This window comes from Mobula hypostoma, chromosome 27 (genome assembly GCF_963921235.1).
Source record: "Mobula hypostoma chromosome 27, sMobHyp1.1, whole genome shotgun sequence".
Taxonomy (NCBI): Eukaryota; Metazoa; Chordata; class Chondrichthyes; order Myliobatiformes; family Myliobatidae; genus Mobula; species Mobula hypostoma.
Window position 1 is genome coordinate 34239985 of NC_086123.1, and position 17556 is coordinate 34257540.

A 17556-nucleotide genomic window follows, 5' to 3' on the forward strand; every position below is an offset into this window, starting at 1 on the left:
GGGGATCTTATAGAAACACAAAATTTTGAAAGGGATAGATAAGATAGAAATAGGAAAGTTGTTTCCATTGGTAGGTGAGACTAGAACTAGGGGACATTGCCTCAAGATTCAGGGGAGAAGATTTAGGACGGAGTTGAGGAGAAACTGATTTTCCCAGAGAGTGGTGAATCTGTGGAATTCTCTGCCCAGGGAAGCAATTGAGGCCTCCTCACTAAATATATTTAAGAAACAGTTAAGTACGCTTTTACATAGTAAGGGAATTAAGGGTTATGGGAAAAAGGCAGGTAGATGGAGCTGAGTTTAAGGACAGATTAGCCATGATCTTATTGAATGGCAGGGCAGGCTCAATGGGCCGGATGGCCTATTCCTGCTCCTATTTCTTATGTTCTTATGTTCTGACAGCTCCCTCCCTTTTCTAGGTCTCCCTGTATCAATTTCTGGAGACAATACCAATTGCCATGGTTATCTTGACTATACCTCTTGCCACCCTGTCTCCTGTAAAAGAAAGAACAATTATTCCCTTTTCTCAGTTCCTTTGACTCCACCACATCTGCTTTCAAGATACAACTTTCCTTTCCAGGACATCAGAGATGTTTGCCTTCTTCAAAGAACGGGGTTTACCTTCCTCCACCTTTGATGCTGCTCTCACCTGCATCTCCTCCATTTCCCAAACATCCAGACTTACCCCACCTTCTTGCTGCCTTAACAGGGATAGAGTTCCTCTTGTCCATAAGATAAGATACAGAAGCAGAATTAGGCCATTTGGCCCATCAAGTCAGCTCCAACATTCCATCATGGTTGATTTATTATCCTTCTCAACTCCATTCTCCTGTTGCATTCTTCTATTGCTAAATAAGGTTGAATTACCTTGTTATACACAGCCACTGGCCATACAGTGTTAGAAAAGTACAGCATTGGAACAGGCCATTTAGCTCATCTAGTCCACAAGCCATTTAAACTGCCTACTCCCATCGGCCTGCTCCAGGACCATAGCCCTCTAAACTCCTACCATCCATGTACCTATCTAAACTTCTCTTGCTCTTGAAATTGAGCTCGCATTCACCACTTGTGCTGGTAGCTCCTTCCATACTCTCACGGCCCTCTGAGTGAAGAAGTTCCCCCTCATGTTCCACTTACACTTTTCACCCTTCACCCATGACCTCTACTTGCAGTCCCACCCAACCTCAGTGGAAAAAGCAAGTTTGTATTTACCCTATCTATACCCCTCATAATTTCGTATACCTTTATCAAATCTCCCCTCAATGTTATGTTCCAAGGAATAAAGTCCTTGGTCTGTTGTACAGAAAGATGGCATTTCTTTGTAATTCTGATTTTTTAATTGACTTTCTTTTTCTTGATGAATACCATTATAAGACACTCTCTGTTACTGTATTAAATCAATGAACAATTACAAGTGTTACAAATCAGCAAAACAAACAACCCAGAACTGCGGCTGTCAATGAGAGTGTTTAAAAAGTAGAAAGATACACCAACCTCCCACATCACATCAAAGTCTCATCTTTTCAAGTACATGTGCCTTGGCAGCTTTGGCCATTCCCACTCCAGAGACAGGCTTGTCGTCTTATCTGGAGCTCTTTCAACTTCCTGTGCAAGCAAGTTGACAAATGACAGAACAGTCTGCATTCTGAACAATCTTTCATGCTCATCCACAGAGCTAATTTCAGTTCCTCTATTGTCAGACCAAAATGTACCTTTGAAACAGATTTCTGAAGAGCTCTTGAGCAATCTGTAGAGTCATGGAGTACTACAGAACAGAAACTGGTCCTTTGGTCCAACTGGGCCACCTTTATCACAGCACCCTCCCTGCTGGTCCCAGCTGCGTGTACTCAGCCTATAACCCTCCAAGCCCCTCCCCTCCATGTATCTATCCAATGGTACCCACCTCGACGACTTCCTCTGGCAGTTCATTCCAGGTACTCCCTACCCTCTCTGTAAAGAAGACAATGTCATGATAATCGTTGGGAATTTTAACATAAAAGTGGATTGGGAAAACCAGGCCAATACTGTACCTCAAGAGAAAGAACTTGTAGAAGGTCTAAGGGATGGTTTTTAGAACAGCTTGTTGTTGAGCCCACTAGGGGATTGGGCTGTTGTGCAATGATCTGAAGGTGATAAGAGAGCTTAAGGTTACCAACCCATAAGGTGCATCTTCTGAATCCAAAGCATCCAAGACATCATCCACAACTTCTGAAAGGGAGCTACCACCAAACATATCTTTATCTCCCCTCCCCACTTTCCACAGAGAACACTCCCTCTGTGAATCCCTTTTCCATTCATCCCTACCCACTAACCTCCCTACCTGGCACTTATCCCTGCACGATGCCAAAGTGCTGCACCTCCCCATTCACCTCCTTCCGCACCTCCACTCAAGGCCCCAAACAGTCCTTCCAGGTGAGGCAACACTTCATGTGCAAATCTGCTGGCACCATCTACTGTGTCCGGTGCATGCAGCCTCTTCTACATTAGCGAGACCCATCACAAATTGGGGTACTGCTTTGTTGAGCATGTCCACTCCATCCGCAAAAAGTGGAACTTCCCAGTGGCCAAATTGCAATACATTGGTCCATGGCCTCCCCTTGTGCCAAGATGAGGTCACCCTCAGGGTGGAGAAGCAACACCTTATATTCTGACTGGATGACTGGATAGCCTCCAATCTGATAGCATGAATATCAATTTCTCCTTCCAATAAAAAAAATTCCCCCCCCCTTCTATTCCTCACTCTGGCCTCTCACCCACCTATCTTATCCCCCTGCTCCTTCCCTTTCCCCTACAGTCCACTCGCCTCTCATATCAGATTTTACTTATCACCTTCTAGCTATCCTCCTCCTCCCCCCATCTTTTTATTCTGGCATCTTCCCCCTTCTTTTCCAGTCCTGAAGGAGTGTCTTGGCCCAAAACATCAACTATTTATTTCTTTCATTTTCAATTATGCCTGACCTGCTGAGTTCCTCCAGCATTTTGTGTGTTTCTCTGCTTCTTCCTTTCCTTTTCTCCTTTTCAGTTGCTAGGTCAATAACCAATATGCACTTCAAACCCAGTGACTCCTACAGCTAACTTAACTGCACCAGCTCTCAAACTGTAAGAGCTCCATTCCATTCTCCTGTTTTCACCAGCTCTATTATATCCATATTTGTGACCACAGGGCATCCCAGATGTTTCCCTCTTCCATTCACCATTATCGAATCAGCATTCAATCATTTACACTCTCATTCCGTAGCATAGGACTCTTCCTGCATTCTGAAGCAATTGTTTATTCCACAACTCCCTAACTCACTCATCTACCTCTACTAAAAACCACTTCTTTTTATGCAATTGGAGGAGCTAGAGAGTGTGCAGAGTGATTCACAAGGATGTTGCCAGGACCGAAGACCTTAAATTTGGAGAGATTAGATAGGTTGTAGGTCTGTTTTCCCTGGGATGAAGAAGACCGAGAGGTGACAAGATAGCGGCAAATACTAAAATTATAAGAACCAGGTAGATAACCAGTGCCTGTTTTCCATGGTAGGGGAGTCTAAAATTTGAAGGCATAGGCTTAAGATACAAGGGGGGAGGTTTAAAGAGGATCTGATGAGTTTGTACCTGAAATGAGCTGTCAGAGATGGTTGAGGCAGAAAAAAAACATTAAAGAGGCATCTGTACAGATACTTGAATGAGTGATGCTCAGAGGTACATGGAATTAATCCAGTCAAGTGGGATTGGTATTGACAGGCACAGTTATCAATAAAGATGCAGTACACGAAGACCTGTTTCTATACTGTACAAATCCAAGTTATCCCCTACTGCAGGTTAATTTCACAATAGGTTAAAGGGGCATTGGAGATGTGTGAGAGAGAAAAAGTTGCAGGGGTATAGAAAGATTAGGAGAGGAGAAATGTCTAATGATAGAGCTCCTGAGAAATATTATGAGTCACCTGGCCTCCTTTCATGTGATTATAGGATATTGACTTAACAATAGGAAAAACATTGAAATCTATACATCTCACACTGTGATGTGTAAGCCATATTTCCATATTTGGAAAATCAAAGCTATTACATTTGGATCTTGCCACTGATTTCACTCATCTCCCTCACAAGTGTCTGAACCAGATGGCTTATAATATTTACATATATTCTACCTGATGCTGAGCTGAGATTCCAACTACAGATCTTTCCATTAAGATCAACTACAGCCACTTCCACTTTCTTTCCTGTTTTTCATAATCCATCCAGTGATGAATCTTCATTCTTTACCATCTTCTTTACCTTAAATTATAAATTTTCTTTACTATTAGGCATCTCTTTCAAACTTTATCCAAATGTCTACTACCTCTATCCCAACTTAACCATATAACAATTACAGCACGGAAACAGGCCATCTCGGCCCTTCTAGTCTGCGTTGAAATCCGACTCTCACTCTCATCTAGTCCCACCGACCTGCACTCGGCCCATAACCCTCCATTCCTTTCCTGTCCATATATATATATATCGACAACATCGAACCTGCCTCAACCACTTCTGCTGAAAGTGTGTTCCACACAGCCACCACCCTCTGAGTAAAGAAGTTCTCCCTCATGTTACCCCTAAACTTTTGCCCTTTAACTCTCAACTCATGTCCTCTTGTTTGAATCTCCCCCTATCCACGTCAATTCTATCAATCCCCCTCATAATTTTAAACACCTCTATCAAGTCCCCCCTCAACATTCTACACTCCAAAGAATAAAGAACTAACTTGTTCAACCTTTCTCTGTAACTTAGGAGATGAAACCCAGGCAACATTTCAGTAAATCTCCTCTGTACTCTCTCAATTTTATTGACACCTTTCCTATAATTCAGTGACCAGAACTGTACACAATATTCCAAACTTGGCCTTACCAATGCCTTGTACAATTTCAACAGTACGTCCCAACTCCTATACTCAATGCTCTGATTTATAAAGGCCAGCATACCAAAAGCTTTCTTCACCACCCTATCCACATGAGATTCCACCTTCAGGGAACTATGCACCATTATTCCTAGATCCCTCTGTTCTACTGCATTCTTCAATGCCCTACCATTTACCATGTATTTCCTATTTTGTTTAGTCCTAACAAAACGTAGCACCTCACATTTTTCAGCATTAAACTCCATCTGCCATCTTTCAGCCCACTCTTCTAACTGGCCTAAATCTCTCTGCAAGCTTTGAAAACCTACTTCATTATCCACAACGCCACCTATCTTAGTATCATCTGCATACTTACTAATCCAATTTACCACCCCATCATCCAGATCATTAATATATATGACAAACAACATTGGACGCAGTACAGATCCCTGAGGCACACCGCTACACATCGTCCTCCAATCTGACACATAGTTATGCACCACTACTCTCTGGCGTCTCCCATGCAGCCACTGCTGAATCCATTTTACTACTTTGATATTAACGCCTAACGATTGAACCTTCCTAACTAACCTTCTGTGTGGAACCTTGTCAAAGGCCTTACTGAAGTCCATACAAACATCCACCGCTTTACCCTCATCAACTTTCCTAGTAACCTCATCAAAAAATTCAATAAGATTTGTCAAACATGACCTTCCACGCACAAATCCATGTTGACTGTTCCTTATCAGACCCTGTCTATCCAGATAATTATATATACCATCTGTACGAATACTTTCCATCAAATTACCCACCACTGACGTCCAACTCACAGGCCGATAATTGCTAGGTTTACTCTTAGAACCCTTTTTAAACAATGGAACCACATGAGCAATACGCCAATCCTCCGGCACCATCCCCGTTTCTAATGACATTTGAAATATTTCTGTCAGAGCCCCTGCTATTTCCACACTAACTTCCCTCAAGGTCCTAGGGAATATCCTGAGCAGAGTTGATGGTGGAGGAAGGGAAGCCCCTTTCTTTAAAAAAAAAGGACATCTCCTTCATCCTGGAATGAAAAGCCTCATTTTGAGAGCAGATGCGGCGGAGAAGGAGGAATTGCAAGAAGGGGATGGCATTTTTGCAAGAGACAGGGTGGGAAGAGGAATAGTCCAGGTAGCTGTGAGAGTCCGTAGGCTTATAGTAGACATCAGTAGATAAGCTGTCTCCAGAGATAGAGACAGAAAGATCAAGAAAGGGGAGGGAGGTGTCAGAAATGGACCAGGTAAACTTGAGGGCAGGGTGACAGTTGTGTTCACTGTTGACTTCGTGTTTAATTTCACTGTGAAAATGTTAAAAAGAGCTGCAGATACCCCTATGGGTAACAATGAGAAAAAGAGAAGGAAGCATCTATCATTATCAATAACGCAGAAAGTGGAGTTATTGCAGAAGCTTGATCGTGGTGTGTCTGCGTCGTCTTACTGAAGAATATGGTGTCGGAACTACCACTGTATATGATTTAAATAAACAGAAAGACAAGTTACTGAAGTTTTATAGTGACAGTGATGTTCTACGTTTATTCCAATAAGTCATTTACCATTTGGTTCACTTGAAGCTGTATATTTTTATGTTTTATTTAATGTTTTTGTTGAAGTAATTTTTTTTTGTCATTATTCCCTAAACAATACAGTATAACAACTATTTACGTAGCATTTATATTGTATTAGGTATTATAAGTAATCTAGAGATGATTTAAAGTATACGGGAGGATGTGCATAGGTCTGGAGCTCCACTGGGTCCTAAAGTCCACCCGCACTGCGACAGATTAAATAAGGGACTTGAGCATATGTGTTTTTTGGTATCCGCGTGGGGTCCCAGAACCAATAAGGAGGGATTCGAAAATCCGAAAAATTCTGAATTCTGAAATGCAACTGGCCCCAAGGATTTTGGATAAGGGATTGTGGACCTGTATAGTACCTACCTTGATCATATCATTATATCACTCACCATTCTCCTTAATTATTTTGAAAAGTTACGGAACGACTGAATTATTTCACCACTCTAAATTTATGGAGGATGGTCATTAGGAGTAAAAGTGTTAAGAAATAATTTCTTCTTCCTCCTAATATTGTGTATATTTCTTTGGTTTCAAAATGTAATATTTACTGTGGCTAAAATTCCATTTTCACTGCCGATATTAATTACATAGGATATGCTTTTCTCAGGGGTGTAGGAGAAGGCGAAAAGAATATGTGAAAGACAACAGTTTACTCTTCTCATTTCAGGCCTATAAAATAAATAAATGACATTTTCTTCTTCTTCCCATATTTACCATACTCTGTCTTCATTTACTTCATCAGTAACATTTCACTTTTGTTAACTTCACTCATATCCTCCAAATTGAAACAGCATTGCTGAGTTCAACATGCAATTGTTACTACAATATTAAGACAAAAACCAACCTGAAAGTATTATTGACCATTGCCAGTTTTTAATCTTTTATTATATACATTGCAAGTATATTGTTTTCACGTGTGCAAGTAATTTATATGAAAGTTGCGCACATAGCAAGAATGGTTTTGCAGAAACACACCGGTCCATAATTTATATTGGAAAATACTGCATGAGAAAGCATCTGTGTCTGTCTCTCCACCTAGTGGCCGGAAGAAGAAATACATAAATTACACAAAGACGTAAATTAAATACACAGGGATGAGGTTCATCTAAAATATTTCAAGATGGCTGTACATGGGACAAAAGTGTAATTTAAGAAAAAGGATCCAGTGCTTTCCCAGTGTTTATGACGAATAAACTCTTTGAGCTTCCAGCCAGATACAGGTATCGATTTTAATCTCTTACTCACTCTTCCTTCAGCTAGTCCTGACGAAGGGTGTCGGCCTGAAACGCCGACTGCACCTCTTCCTATACATGCTGCCTGGCCTGCTGCGTTCACCAGCAACTTTGATGTGTGTTGCTTGAATTTCCAGCATCTGCAGAATTCCTGTTGTTTATCGATTTTAACCATTGTTTCAATGATAAACTCTGCCTGATGAAGATGGCAGAATTTGTCATCAAAATGCTGGTTAAAAATTGATATCTGTACCTGCTGGAAGCTCGAAAATTTAATTTGTAATTTAAGAAATTCATGTTCATGGCTACAAGGCTCCTTTTAATAACCAAATAATTGTGTTATATGCTGAAGAATGTGTAATTGGTAAATAGTACAAGATGCTCAGCAGAAGACTGAAAACAAAACATATGCATTTTCACTAGTCAACAATCAAATTAATAAATTATAGACAAATGAGATCATTTGTTCTGTACACATAAAATATTTCAAGCACAGCACCTGATTACATATTAATTAACTTAACAAAAATCCGTTCATGCATGTTAGTATAATTATTCAGGTTTTCATCTTCATGCACGCAAATCTGCATGTAGGCAAAATTTTACATACCAGCAAACCATATACTGAAATGCCATTAATGAAGCATTCCAGAAATAAATGGCTGGATTGTTATAAAGTACTGCGTAATGACCATTATGTATGTATAATTACTTACCTGGTTTATACCTCTGCAGTGCAATGAACCAATGTTAAAATTGATTTTCCCTCTGTGATCCAGCAGTACCACTACCCCTCATCTCTGAACTAATTTCTTGCTTGATTCCTTTTTAAAAATGCAGCTTCCCATAAAACTATGATGGAGCTTTATGATTAAGACTGGAAATATATAACCGTTTTTTCACATATAGTTATGTTTCGGAAGCAGTTAAGTTATCCACTTGGATTTCAGAAAGGAATTTATCATTGCCCTACACAGGCAGAAGTTTATTATGGATGGATGGGAACACATTAAAATTGGCTGACAAACTGTTGGTTGATTGATGACAGTGAGTAGGAGTGCATGGACAAGTATTTGTAGACATAGGAGAAGAATAAGGCCATTCAGCCCATCAAGTCTGCTCCGCCATTCCATCTTGGCTGATCCCAGATCCCACTCAACCCCATACACTTGTCTTTTCGCCATATCCTTTGATGCCCTGACTGATCAGGAAAATATCAACTTCTGCCTTAAATATACGCAAGGACTTGGCCTCCATCGCAATCTGTGGCAGAGCATTCCACAGATTCACCACACTTTGGCTAAAATAAATTCCTCCTCACCTCTCTTCTAAAGGATCACTCCTCAATTTTTAGTTCTGGAGAGCCCCATCATAGGAAAAATCCTCTCCACATCCATCTTATAGTCATAGTCATACTTTATTGATCCCAAGGGAAATTGATTATCTAGTCCTTTCAACATTTGATACGTTTCAATGAGATTCCCCGCATTCTTCTAAGTTCCAGTGAGTACAGACCCGAAGTTGCCAAATGCTCCTCATATGTTAATCCCTTCATTCCCAGAAACATCCTTGTGAACTTCCACTGGACTCTCCAATGACAACTCTGTGATATGGGGCCCGAAACTGTTGATAATACTCCACGGGCAGCCTGACTAGTAACTTACTAACGTCCAGCATTACCTCCTTATTTGTATATTCTATTCCCCTTGAAATAAATGCCAACATTGCATTTGCCCTTGTGACAAGAATACACATAGATTAAGATGTTAGCTGTCCTGTGTGATCAGCAGTTGGTCTGCCACCTGTCTTCAGGAGAGAGAGAGATAAGGAAAACAATGCAGCAGCATTTGGAGATGTGTAATGAAGGGACGGGAGAGAGAGTAACAGAAGGAGGGAGCTGTCAAGAGCGGCTCCCCCTTTGAACCCTGAACTGTTTGAAGTGATGGACAGGCGATACCCCAGCAGGGGGATAAAAAGGGACAGGTTCGCTAAGGCAGACACACACGACACCCGAGGTAACAAGACCCTGGAAGCGGTGCGTCTCTCACAAGTCGGTGGGAAGTACCGGGCCATAAACGCACAGGGTGGAAAGGCACAATCGGCGGGAACCTGGTGTGTGTCCACCCTTGCCTGGGTGCCAGGTTCACCGCAGGGAAACGATCGTATCTGGAAACAGAGGGGTCACGGTCGGTGACATCAGATGACATCACAAAGGACTCGCCCGAAAGCTGACTGCGAAGGTCTGTCTGGAAACCTTGAATATTCATTCGTTTTGCTCTCTCTCTCCTTCCCCCCACTGTCCATCGCCACGGCAGTGATTACTGCGAACTGAACTGAACTAAATTGAACTGAACTTTGCGTCACTTTGAAACTGGTCATTTACCCCTAGACAACAATAGAGCTTGATTAATCCTGTTATCTTAATTCTGTGTACATGTGTGTTTATCATTGCTGAACTGTTGCATTTATTATCCTTTTGATTAGAGTACTGTGTTGCTTGTTTCTTTAATAAAACTTTCTTAGTTCTAGTAATCCAGACTCCAACTGAGTGATCCATTTCTGCTGGTTTGGCAACCCAGTTACGGGGTACGTAACACCCTCTTTACCACAGATGCACCCTGTAACTTAACATTCTGGGAGTCTCCCAAGTCCCTCTGCACCTCTGATGTTTGAACCTTCTCACCAATTAGATAATAGTCTGCACTATTGTTCCTTTTACTAAAATGCATTATCATACATTTCCCAACACTGTATTCCATCTGCCACTTTTTTGCCCATTTTGCCAAATTGTCTAAGTCCTGCTGCAACTGCATTGCTTCCTCAGCACTACCTACCCCTCCACCTACCTTTGTATCATCTGTAAACATTGCCACAAAGCCATCAATTCCATTATCCAAATTATTGACAAACAATGTGAAAAGTAGCAGTCCCAATACTTACCCCTGAGGAACACCACTAGTCACTGGCAGCCAACCAGAAAAGGCCCCTTTTATTCCCACTCACTACCTCCTACCTCCACTCAGCTTTTCTGCGACCCATGCCAGTATCTCTCCTGTAATGCCATAGGATTTTATCTTGTTAAGCAGCCTCATGTGTGGCACCTTATCAAAAGTCTTCTGAAAATCCAATGACATGAACCGTCTGTCCTTTGTCCACCCTGTTTGTTACTTCCTGGAAGAACTCAAACAGATTTCAGGCACGATTTCCCTTTACAGAAACCATGCTGACTTTGACTTATTTTATTGCCAGTCTCCAAGTACCTCAAAACCTTATCTTTAATAATACACTACAATGCTTTCCCAACCACTGAGGTTAGGCTAACTGGCCTATAATTTCCTTTCTTTGCCTTCCTCCCTTCTTAAAGAGTGGTGTAACATTTGAAATCTTCCAGTCCTCCAGGACCATGCCAGAATCAAGTGATTCTTGAAACATCATGAACAATGCATCCGTTATCTCTTTTGTATCCTCTCTCAGGACTCTGGGATGTAGTCCATCTGGTCCAGGAGACCTATCCACCTTAAAACCTTTGAGTTTCCCTTGCACTTTTTCCTTTGTAATAGCAATGGCACTCACTCCTGCTCCCTGACACTCACAGACCTCTGGCACACTGCTACTATCTTCCACAGTGAAGACAGATGTAAAGTACCTATTAAGTTCATCTGCCATTTCTTTGTTCCGCCATTACTACCTCACCAGCATCATTTTCCTGTGGTCCACTATCAGCTCTCACCCCACTTTTACTCTTTATATAACTGAAAAAACTTTTGGTAACATGCTTTATATTATTGGCCAGTCTGCCCTCATATTTCATCTTTTCCCTTCTTATAGCTTTTTTAGTTGCCTTTTGTTGGATTTTAAAAGCTTCCCAGTCATCCAACTTCTCACTCACTTTTGCTACCTTATATGCCCTTCCCTGGGCTTTTATGCAGTCCTTAACTTCCCTTGTCAGCCATGATTGCCTAGCCCTGCCATTTGAGAACACGTTCTTCTGTGGGACATATCTATCCTGATTCTTGTGAACCATTCCCAGAAACTTCAGCCATCCCTACTGTGCTGTCATCCCTACCAGTATCCTCCTCCAATCCACCTGGGCAAGCTCCTCTCTCATGCCTGTTTAATTCCCTTGATTGCATTACGATACTGATACATGTGGGTTATGCTTCTCCCTCTCAATTTGCAGTATGAATTCAATCATATTATGATCACTGCCTCCTACGGGTTCCATTACGTTAAGCTTCTTAATAAGATCTGGGTTATTACACAACATCCAATCTAAGATAGCCTTTCCCCTCGTAGGCGGAAGCACAAGCTGCTCTAAAAAGGTATCTCATAGGCATTCAACAATTTCCTTCTCTCGTGATCCGACACCAATCTGATTTTTCCAATCCCCTTGCATACTGAAGTTCCCCATTACGATTGTGACATTACCCTTATTACATACCTTTTCCAGCTTCCTTTGCAATCACAACCCCACATCTTGGCTACAATTTGGAGGCCTATATAAGATTCCCATTATGGTTTTTTTACCCTTGCAGTTTCTTAACTCCACTCACAAAGTTTCAATATTCCCTGACCCTCTGTCACATCTTTCTAAAGATGTAATTCCATCTTTTACCAACAGAGCCACACCACTGCCTATGCCTTCCTTTTGATGCAAAGTATATCCTTTGATACTAAGCTCGCAACTATGGCTTTCTTTCAGCCACGACTCGGTGATGCCCGCAATGTCATACTGACCAATCTCTTATTGCGCCATGAGCTTGTCCACCTTATTCTGAATGCTATGCATATTTAAATACAACACCTTCAGTCCTGGATTCTTCACCCTTTTGAATTTTGCCTCTGAGGTACAATTAACTCTTTGCTCTATCTGTATTTGTCCCCAGTCATTGGCTGGTCCTTCCTTACATTCATGTAACACCCATCATCTACTTGTAAACCTGCTGGCTCATTCTCAGCTCTATCATACTGGTTCCCATCCCCTCTGCTGTATTAGTTTAAACCACTCCCAACAGCTCTAGTAAATCTGCCTGCAAAAATATTTGGTGTGAGTCACATAAAGGGTAGTCACAAAGTCGAATGCTAGTGTTGGTGATGTTTTGTTTGTTATAATTGACTAAGAGGAAGGAATTTATACAAGCCACACACACTTCTGGTTTAAGGTGGTTCTATCAAAGGCATGCAACAGTTTACTGGTAGTTTGAAAGGCAAGAGATCAGACTAAAAACATTACTTATAACATCTTTTCTGAGGCAAATTGTGGTGAACTATTGCCGCAGATAGTGAGGAGCCAGGTGGAGGCAAGGCTGGTTCGGGGGAATGAGCTGTGCTAGGGCATTGCAAAATGCAACATGTTCGAGCCAGGGTCGCAGACAGGGTTGGTATTGCTGCCAGGAATGGAATGAGCAATTTGCAGAGAAGTTGATGCGGTAGTTTTGATGTCCATCCACCTAACCTGGGTGTGAGGTTGAATCACTCCAAATGCCGAGGCGATTTGGTGAGATTGAGAATGGCTTCGTGCTGGAAGCCCAAGTGTATTGTGGCACCAAGGTCCAGGTCCTAGAGCAAGGCACTACTTAGACAATTTAAATACCGGCATAGGTGGTCTGGAAGGCTGAGTGTCAGGAGCAGAGGCGGGGGTCAGGCTGATTTCACTTGCTCTCCCCTGTATGTTCATTCCTTTTTCAGTGGTGCCAAGTACGTGAATTAATCTGGCTACTATGCCTTTTTTGCCCCGCCAGTGTGATGAACTGGCACCATGGTTTGGGCCTACTCCAGCTGCTCTGGGAGTGGATCTGGGGACTCAATCTAGTTTGGAATGCTGTTGGCTTGCTTCTATTGTTTGCATGATTTGTGTTTTTCCTCTCTCTCTGTCTGTCTCTGTCTCTGTGCAGTGGTTTTTGGACTTCCTTTTTTAAAAAAAAATTGGATTATTTGGGTTTCTTGCTTTGTGGCCGTCTGTAAGCAGACAAATCTCAAGGAGTATAATTTATATATTCTTTGAACATACATACAGTGTGATACTGGGAGCAGTTCAAATAAAGGATGCCAATGTGTACAAATCAAAAAAATATTTACTCGCATTGATGGATACAATTTCATATGAAGAAATGTATCCTTGTAAGATTGGAAGAGGAGATGCTAATGTGGATATATGACTGAAGATTCAGAGTAGGTACCTAATATCAACCTTTCCAAGCGTTTAAAATAGCAAACAAAATGTTGACATGTATAGAGTGGCAAATCATACAAACCCTAGACGCAGAGATTCTGCAGATGCTGGAAATCTTGACAACACATACAAAATGCTGGAGGAACTCAGTAAGGCAGATAGCAACAATAAAGGGAAATAGACTGTTGATGTTGCAGGCTGAGATTCTTCCAAAGATGCTGCCTGACTTGCTGAGCTCCTGCAGCATTTTGTTAGTATTGCATATAAATCCTATAGTATAGCTGTTATAGAGTTGCTGCTACAAAGCTACAGCAACCTGAGTTTGATCCCTATCCTTGGTGCCGACCTGCACAGTTTGCATGTTCTCTCTGCGTCACATGGGTTTCCTCGTGTTGATCTATTTCCTTCCCCATCCAAAAATATGCTGACAAGTTAATTGGACTCTGTAACTTAATTGCTAGTGTGATGGGTAGTAAGCAGATCAAGGAGGATCTGTTGGACATGTGAAACAGAAAAGGCTTAAGGGAATAGGTTAAATGGGAATGTTTTAAAAAGAGGCAAAGACTTAATTGTCTGACTAACCTCCTTCTATGTCATGAGAAAATCTATTTCAAAGCTATACTTGGGCTTAGTGAGTAGCATGTGCTGTTTGTGAACCAATTTTAAAAAGGCCATTGGAGTGTCCTGAATCCAACAGTGAGGAAAGATTTAACTTAAAAAACAATGGACTATGGTAGAATTTTAAAGCTATGAAATGTTTAATTAAACTGGATCGAAGTTTTGCAAGTATATACTTCATAATTATCCTTCCCAGCTCAGTTCAGCATTGTCCACCCAATTTAAAATTTCCCTTTTAAGTGCACCTCTGAAAAACTTCAATATTGTCATGTAAAAGAACTGTATAGCCAATCTATGATAAAAGATAATCTATTGTTTACCCTTTTAATATCCATGAAACTCAACTTGTAGTATTGCAGATTTTGCTGTTTGTGATTTAGAATTAAAATTATTTTATTTCCAAAATTAAAAAATGTTCATTATATGACTTTCCTAAAAAGGTGTGTGCTAGAATTTAAAACCATCAAGGAAAGCATGGCCTTACTTCCGCTTGAAGGATGAGTGAACAGCAGATTAAGTATTGCTAGCAATTACTATTACTTTTAAACAAAGGCATAAGCAATTTGGTCAGACTACCAGTGAAATTGAACAAAATACAAATCAAATTTTTAAACAAATGTTCAAAAGAACTTAGTGGATTAGCTTTCCTCTGTAAAAGTTAAATGCTACACATACTGCTGAAACATGACGATTCCAACATTCTACAATACTCACCTATGTTGTAATCTAGGATCACCATCACTTCCAACTTCCTATAAGAGAAGAAAACTATTCACAACCCTTGAATACCAAGGTTTATTTAAAATACTCTGATAGAACAGGATTGATATATCTCAGCCTTTCGTAAATACTACCTACTTATGCAAGCAGCTCTTTATATTATTGCACTTTCAGTTGAAACAATTTGTACCCAGATACTTTTCATATTTTAAATGTCCAGCTCCTGCTGACACATTGTGCCTCAGTCATTCCCTTTCATAGAAAATAGAAACATAGAAAATAGGTGCAGGAGTAGGCCATTCGGCCCTTCGAGCCTGCACCGCCATTTATTATGATCATGGCTGATCATCCAACTCAGAACCCCGCCCCAGCCTTCCCTCCATACCCCCTGACCCCTGTAGCCACAAGGGCCATATCTAACTCCCTCTTAAACATAGCCAATGAACCGGCCTCAACAGTTTGCTGTGGCAGAGAATTCCACAGATTCACCACTCTCTGTGTGAAGAAGTTTTTCCTAATCTCGGTCCTAAAAGGCTTCCCCTCTATCCTCAAACTGTGACCCCTCGTTCTGGACTTCCCCAACATCGGGAACAATCTTCCTGCATCTAGCCTGTCCAATCCCTTTAGGATCTTATACGTTTCAATCAGATCCCCCCTCAATCTTCTAAATTCCAACGAGTACAAGCCCAGTTCATCCAGTCTTTCTTCATATGAAAGTCCTGCCATCCCAGGAATCAATCTGGTGAACCTTCTTTGTACTCCCTCTATGGCAAAGATGTCTTTCCTCAGATTAGGGGACCAAAACTGCACACAATACTCCAGGTGTGGTCTCACCAAGGCCTTGTACAACTGCAGTAGTACCTCCCTGCTCCTGTACTCGAATCCTCTCGCTATAAATGCCAGCATACCATTCGCCTTTTTCACCGCCTGCTGTACCTGCATGCCCACTTTCAATGACTGGTGTATAATGACACCCAGGTCTCGTTGCACCTCCCCTTTTCCTAATCGGCCACCATTCAGATAATAATCTGTTTTCCTATTTTTGCCACCAAAGTGGATAACTTCACATTTATCCACATTAAATTGCATCTGCCATGAGTTTGCCCACTCACCCAACCTATCCAAGTCACCCTGCATCCTCTTAGCATCCTCCTCACTGCTAACACTGCCACCCAGCTTCGTGTCATCCGCAAACTTGGAGATGCTGCATTTAATTCCCTCATCCAAGTCATTAATATATATTGTAAACAACTGGGGTCCCAGCACTGAGCCTTGCGGTACCCCACTAGTCACCGCCTGCCATTCTGAGAAGGTCCCGTTTATTCCCACTCTTTGCTTCCTGTCTGCTAACCAATTCTCCACCCACACCAATACCTTACCCCCAATACCGTGTGCTTTAAGTTTGCACACTAATTTCCTGTGTGGGACCTTGTCAAAAGCCTTTTGAAAATCCAAATATACCACATCCACTGGTTCTCCCCTATCCACTCTACTAGTTACATCCTCAAAAAATTCTATGAGATTCGTCAGACATGATTTTCCTTTCACAAATCCATGCTGACTTTGTCCGATCATTTCTCTGCTTTCCAAATGTGCTGTTATCACATCCTTGATAACTGACTCCAGCAGTTTCCCCACCACTGACGTTAGGCTAACCGGTCTATAATTCCCTGGTTTCTCTCTCCCTCCTTTTTTAAAAATTGGGGTTACATTAGCCACCCTCCAATCCTCAGGAACTAGTCCAGAATCTAACGAGTTTTGAAAAATTATCACTAATGCATCCACTATTTCTTGGGCTACTTCCTTAAGCACTCTAGGATGCAGACCATCTGGCCCTGGGGATTTATCTGCCTTCAATCCCTTCAATTTACCTAACACCACTTCCCTACTAACATGTATTTCACTCAGTTCCTCCATCTCACTGGACCCTCTGTCCCTTACTATTTCTGGAAGATTATTTATGTCCTCCTTAGTGAAGACAGAACCAAAGTAATTATTCAATTGGTCTGCCATGTCCTTGCTCCCCATAATCAATTCACCTGTTTCTGTCTGCAGGGGACCTACATTTCACACTGAAGTCCATTTTTTGCCACATTACTTATTCTGTAATCTCAAAATGAGACTTCTCAGACTACAAAACAATGGATGGTTTGTGTTATAACATTGAACATTTGCAATAAATAGACAAAATAATTTTACAGTGCATCTTTATGAGTAACAGATTGAGAAAATTTCCATCTTGGATTTTCATCTTAACTTCCTGAAGCAACATGTGTGAACATTTCTCAAAGGTTTTGAAAATTAATCCTGGTTTATCTTAAAAATTTAAATAGCTACC

General features: G+C 41.3%; 2 protein-coding genes across 2 annotated transcripts in view; one reads left to right on the forward strand and one right to left on the reverse strand.

The window, feature by feature from the left end:
- LOC134338492 (D-amino-acid oxidase-like) overlaps positions 1-17556 on the forward strand; it is a 141777-nt gene that overhangs the window by 60637 nt on the left and 63584 nt on the right. The window lies entirely within an intron of this gene.
- LOC134338491 (protein phosphatase Slingshot homolog 1-like) overlaps positions 1-17556 on the reverse strand; it is a 70258-nt gene that overhangs the window by 26189 nt on the left and 26513 nt on the right. Inside the window, 1 exon segment of the mRNA XM_063034340.1 lies at positions 15213-15250. Coding sequence (XP_062890410.1) covers positions 15213-15237 — 25 coding nt within the window. The 5' untranslated portion in view covers positions 15238-15250.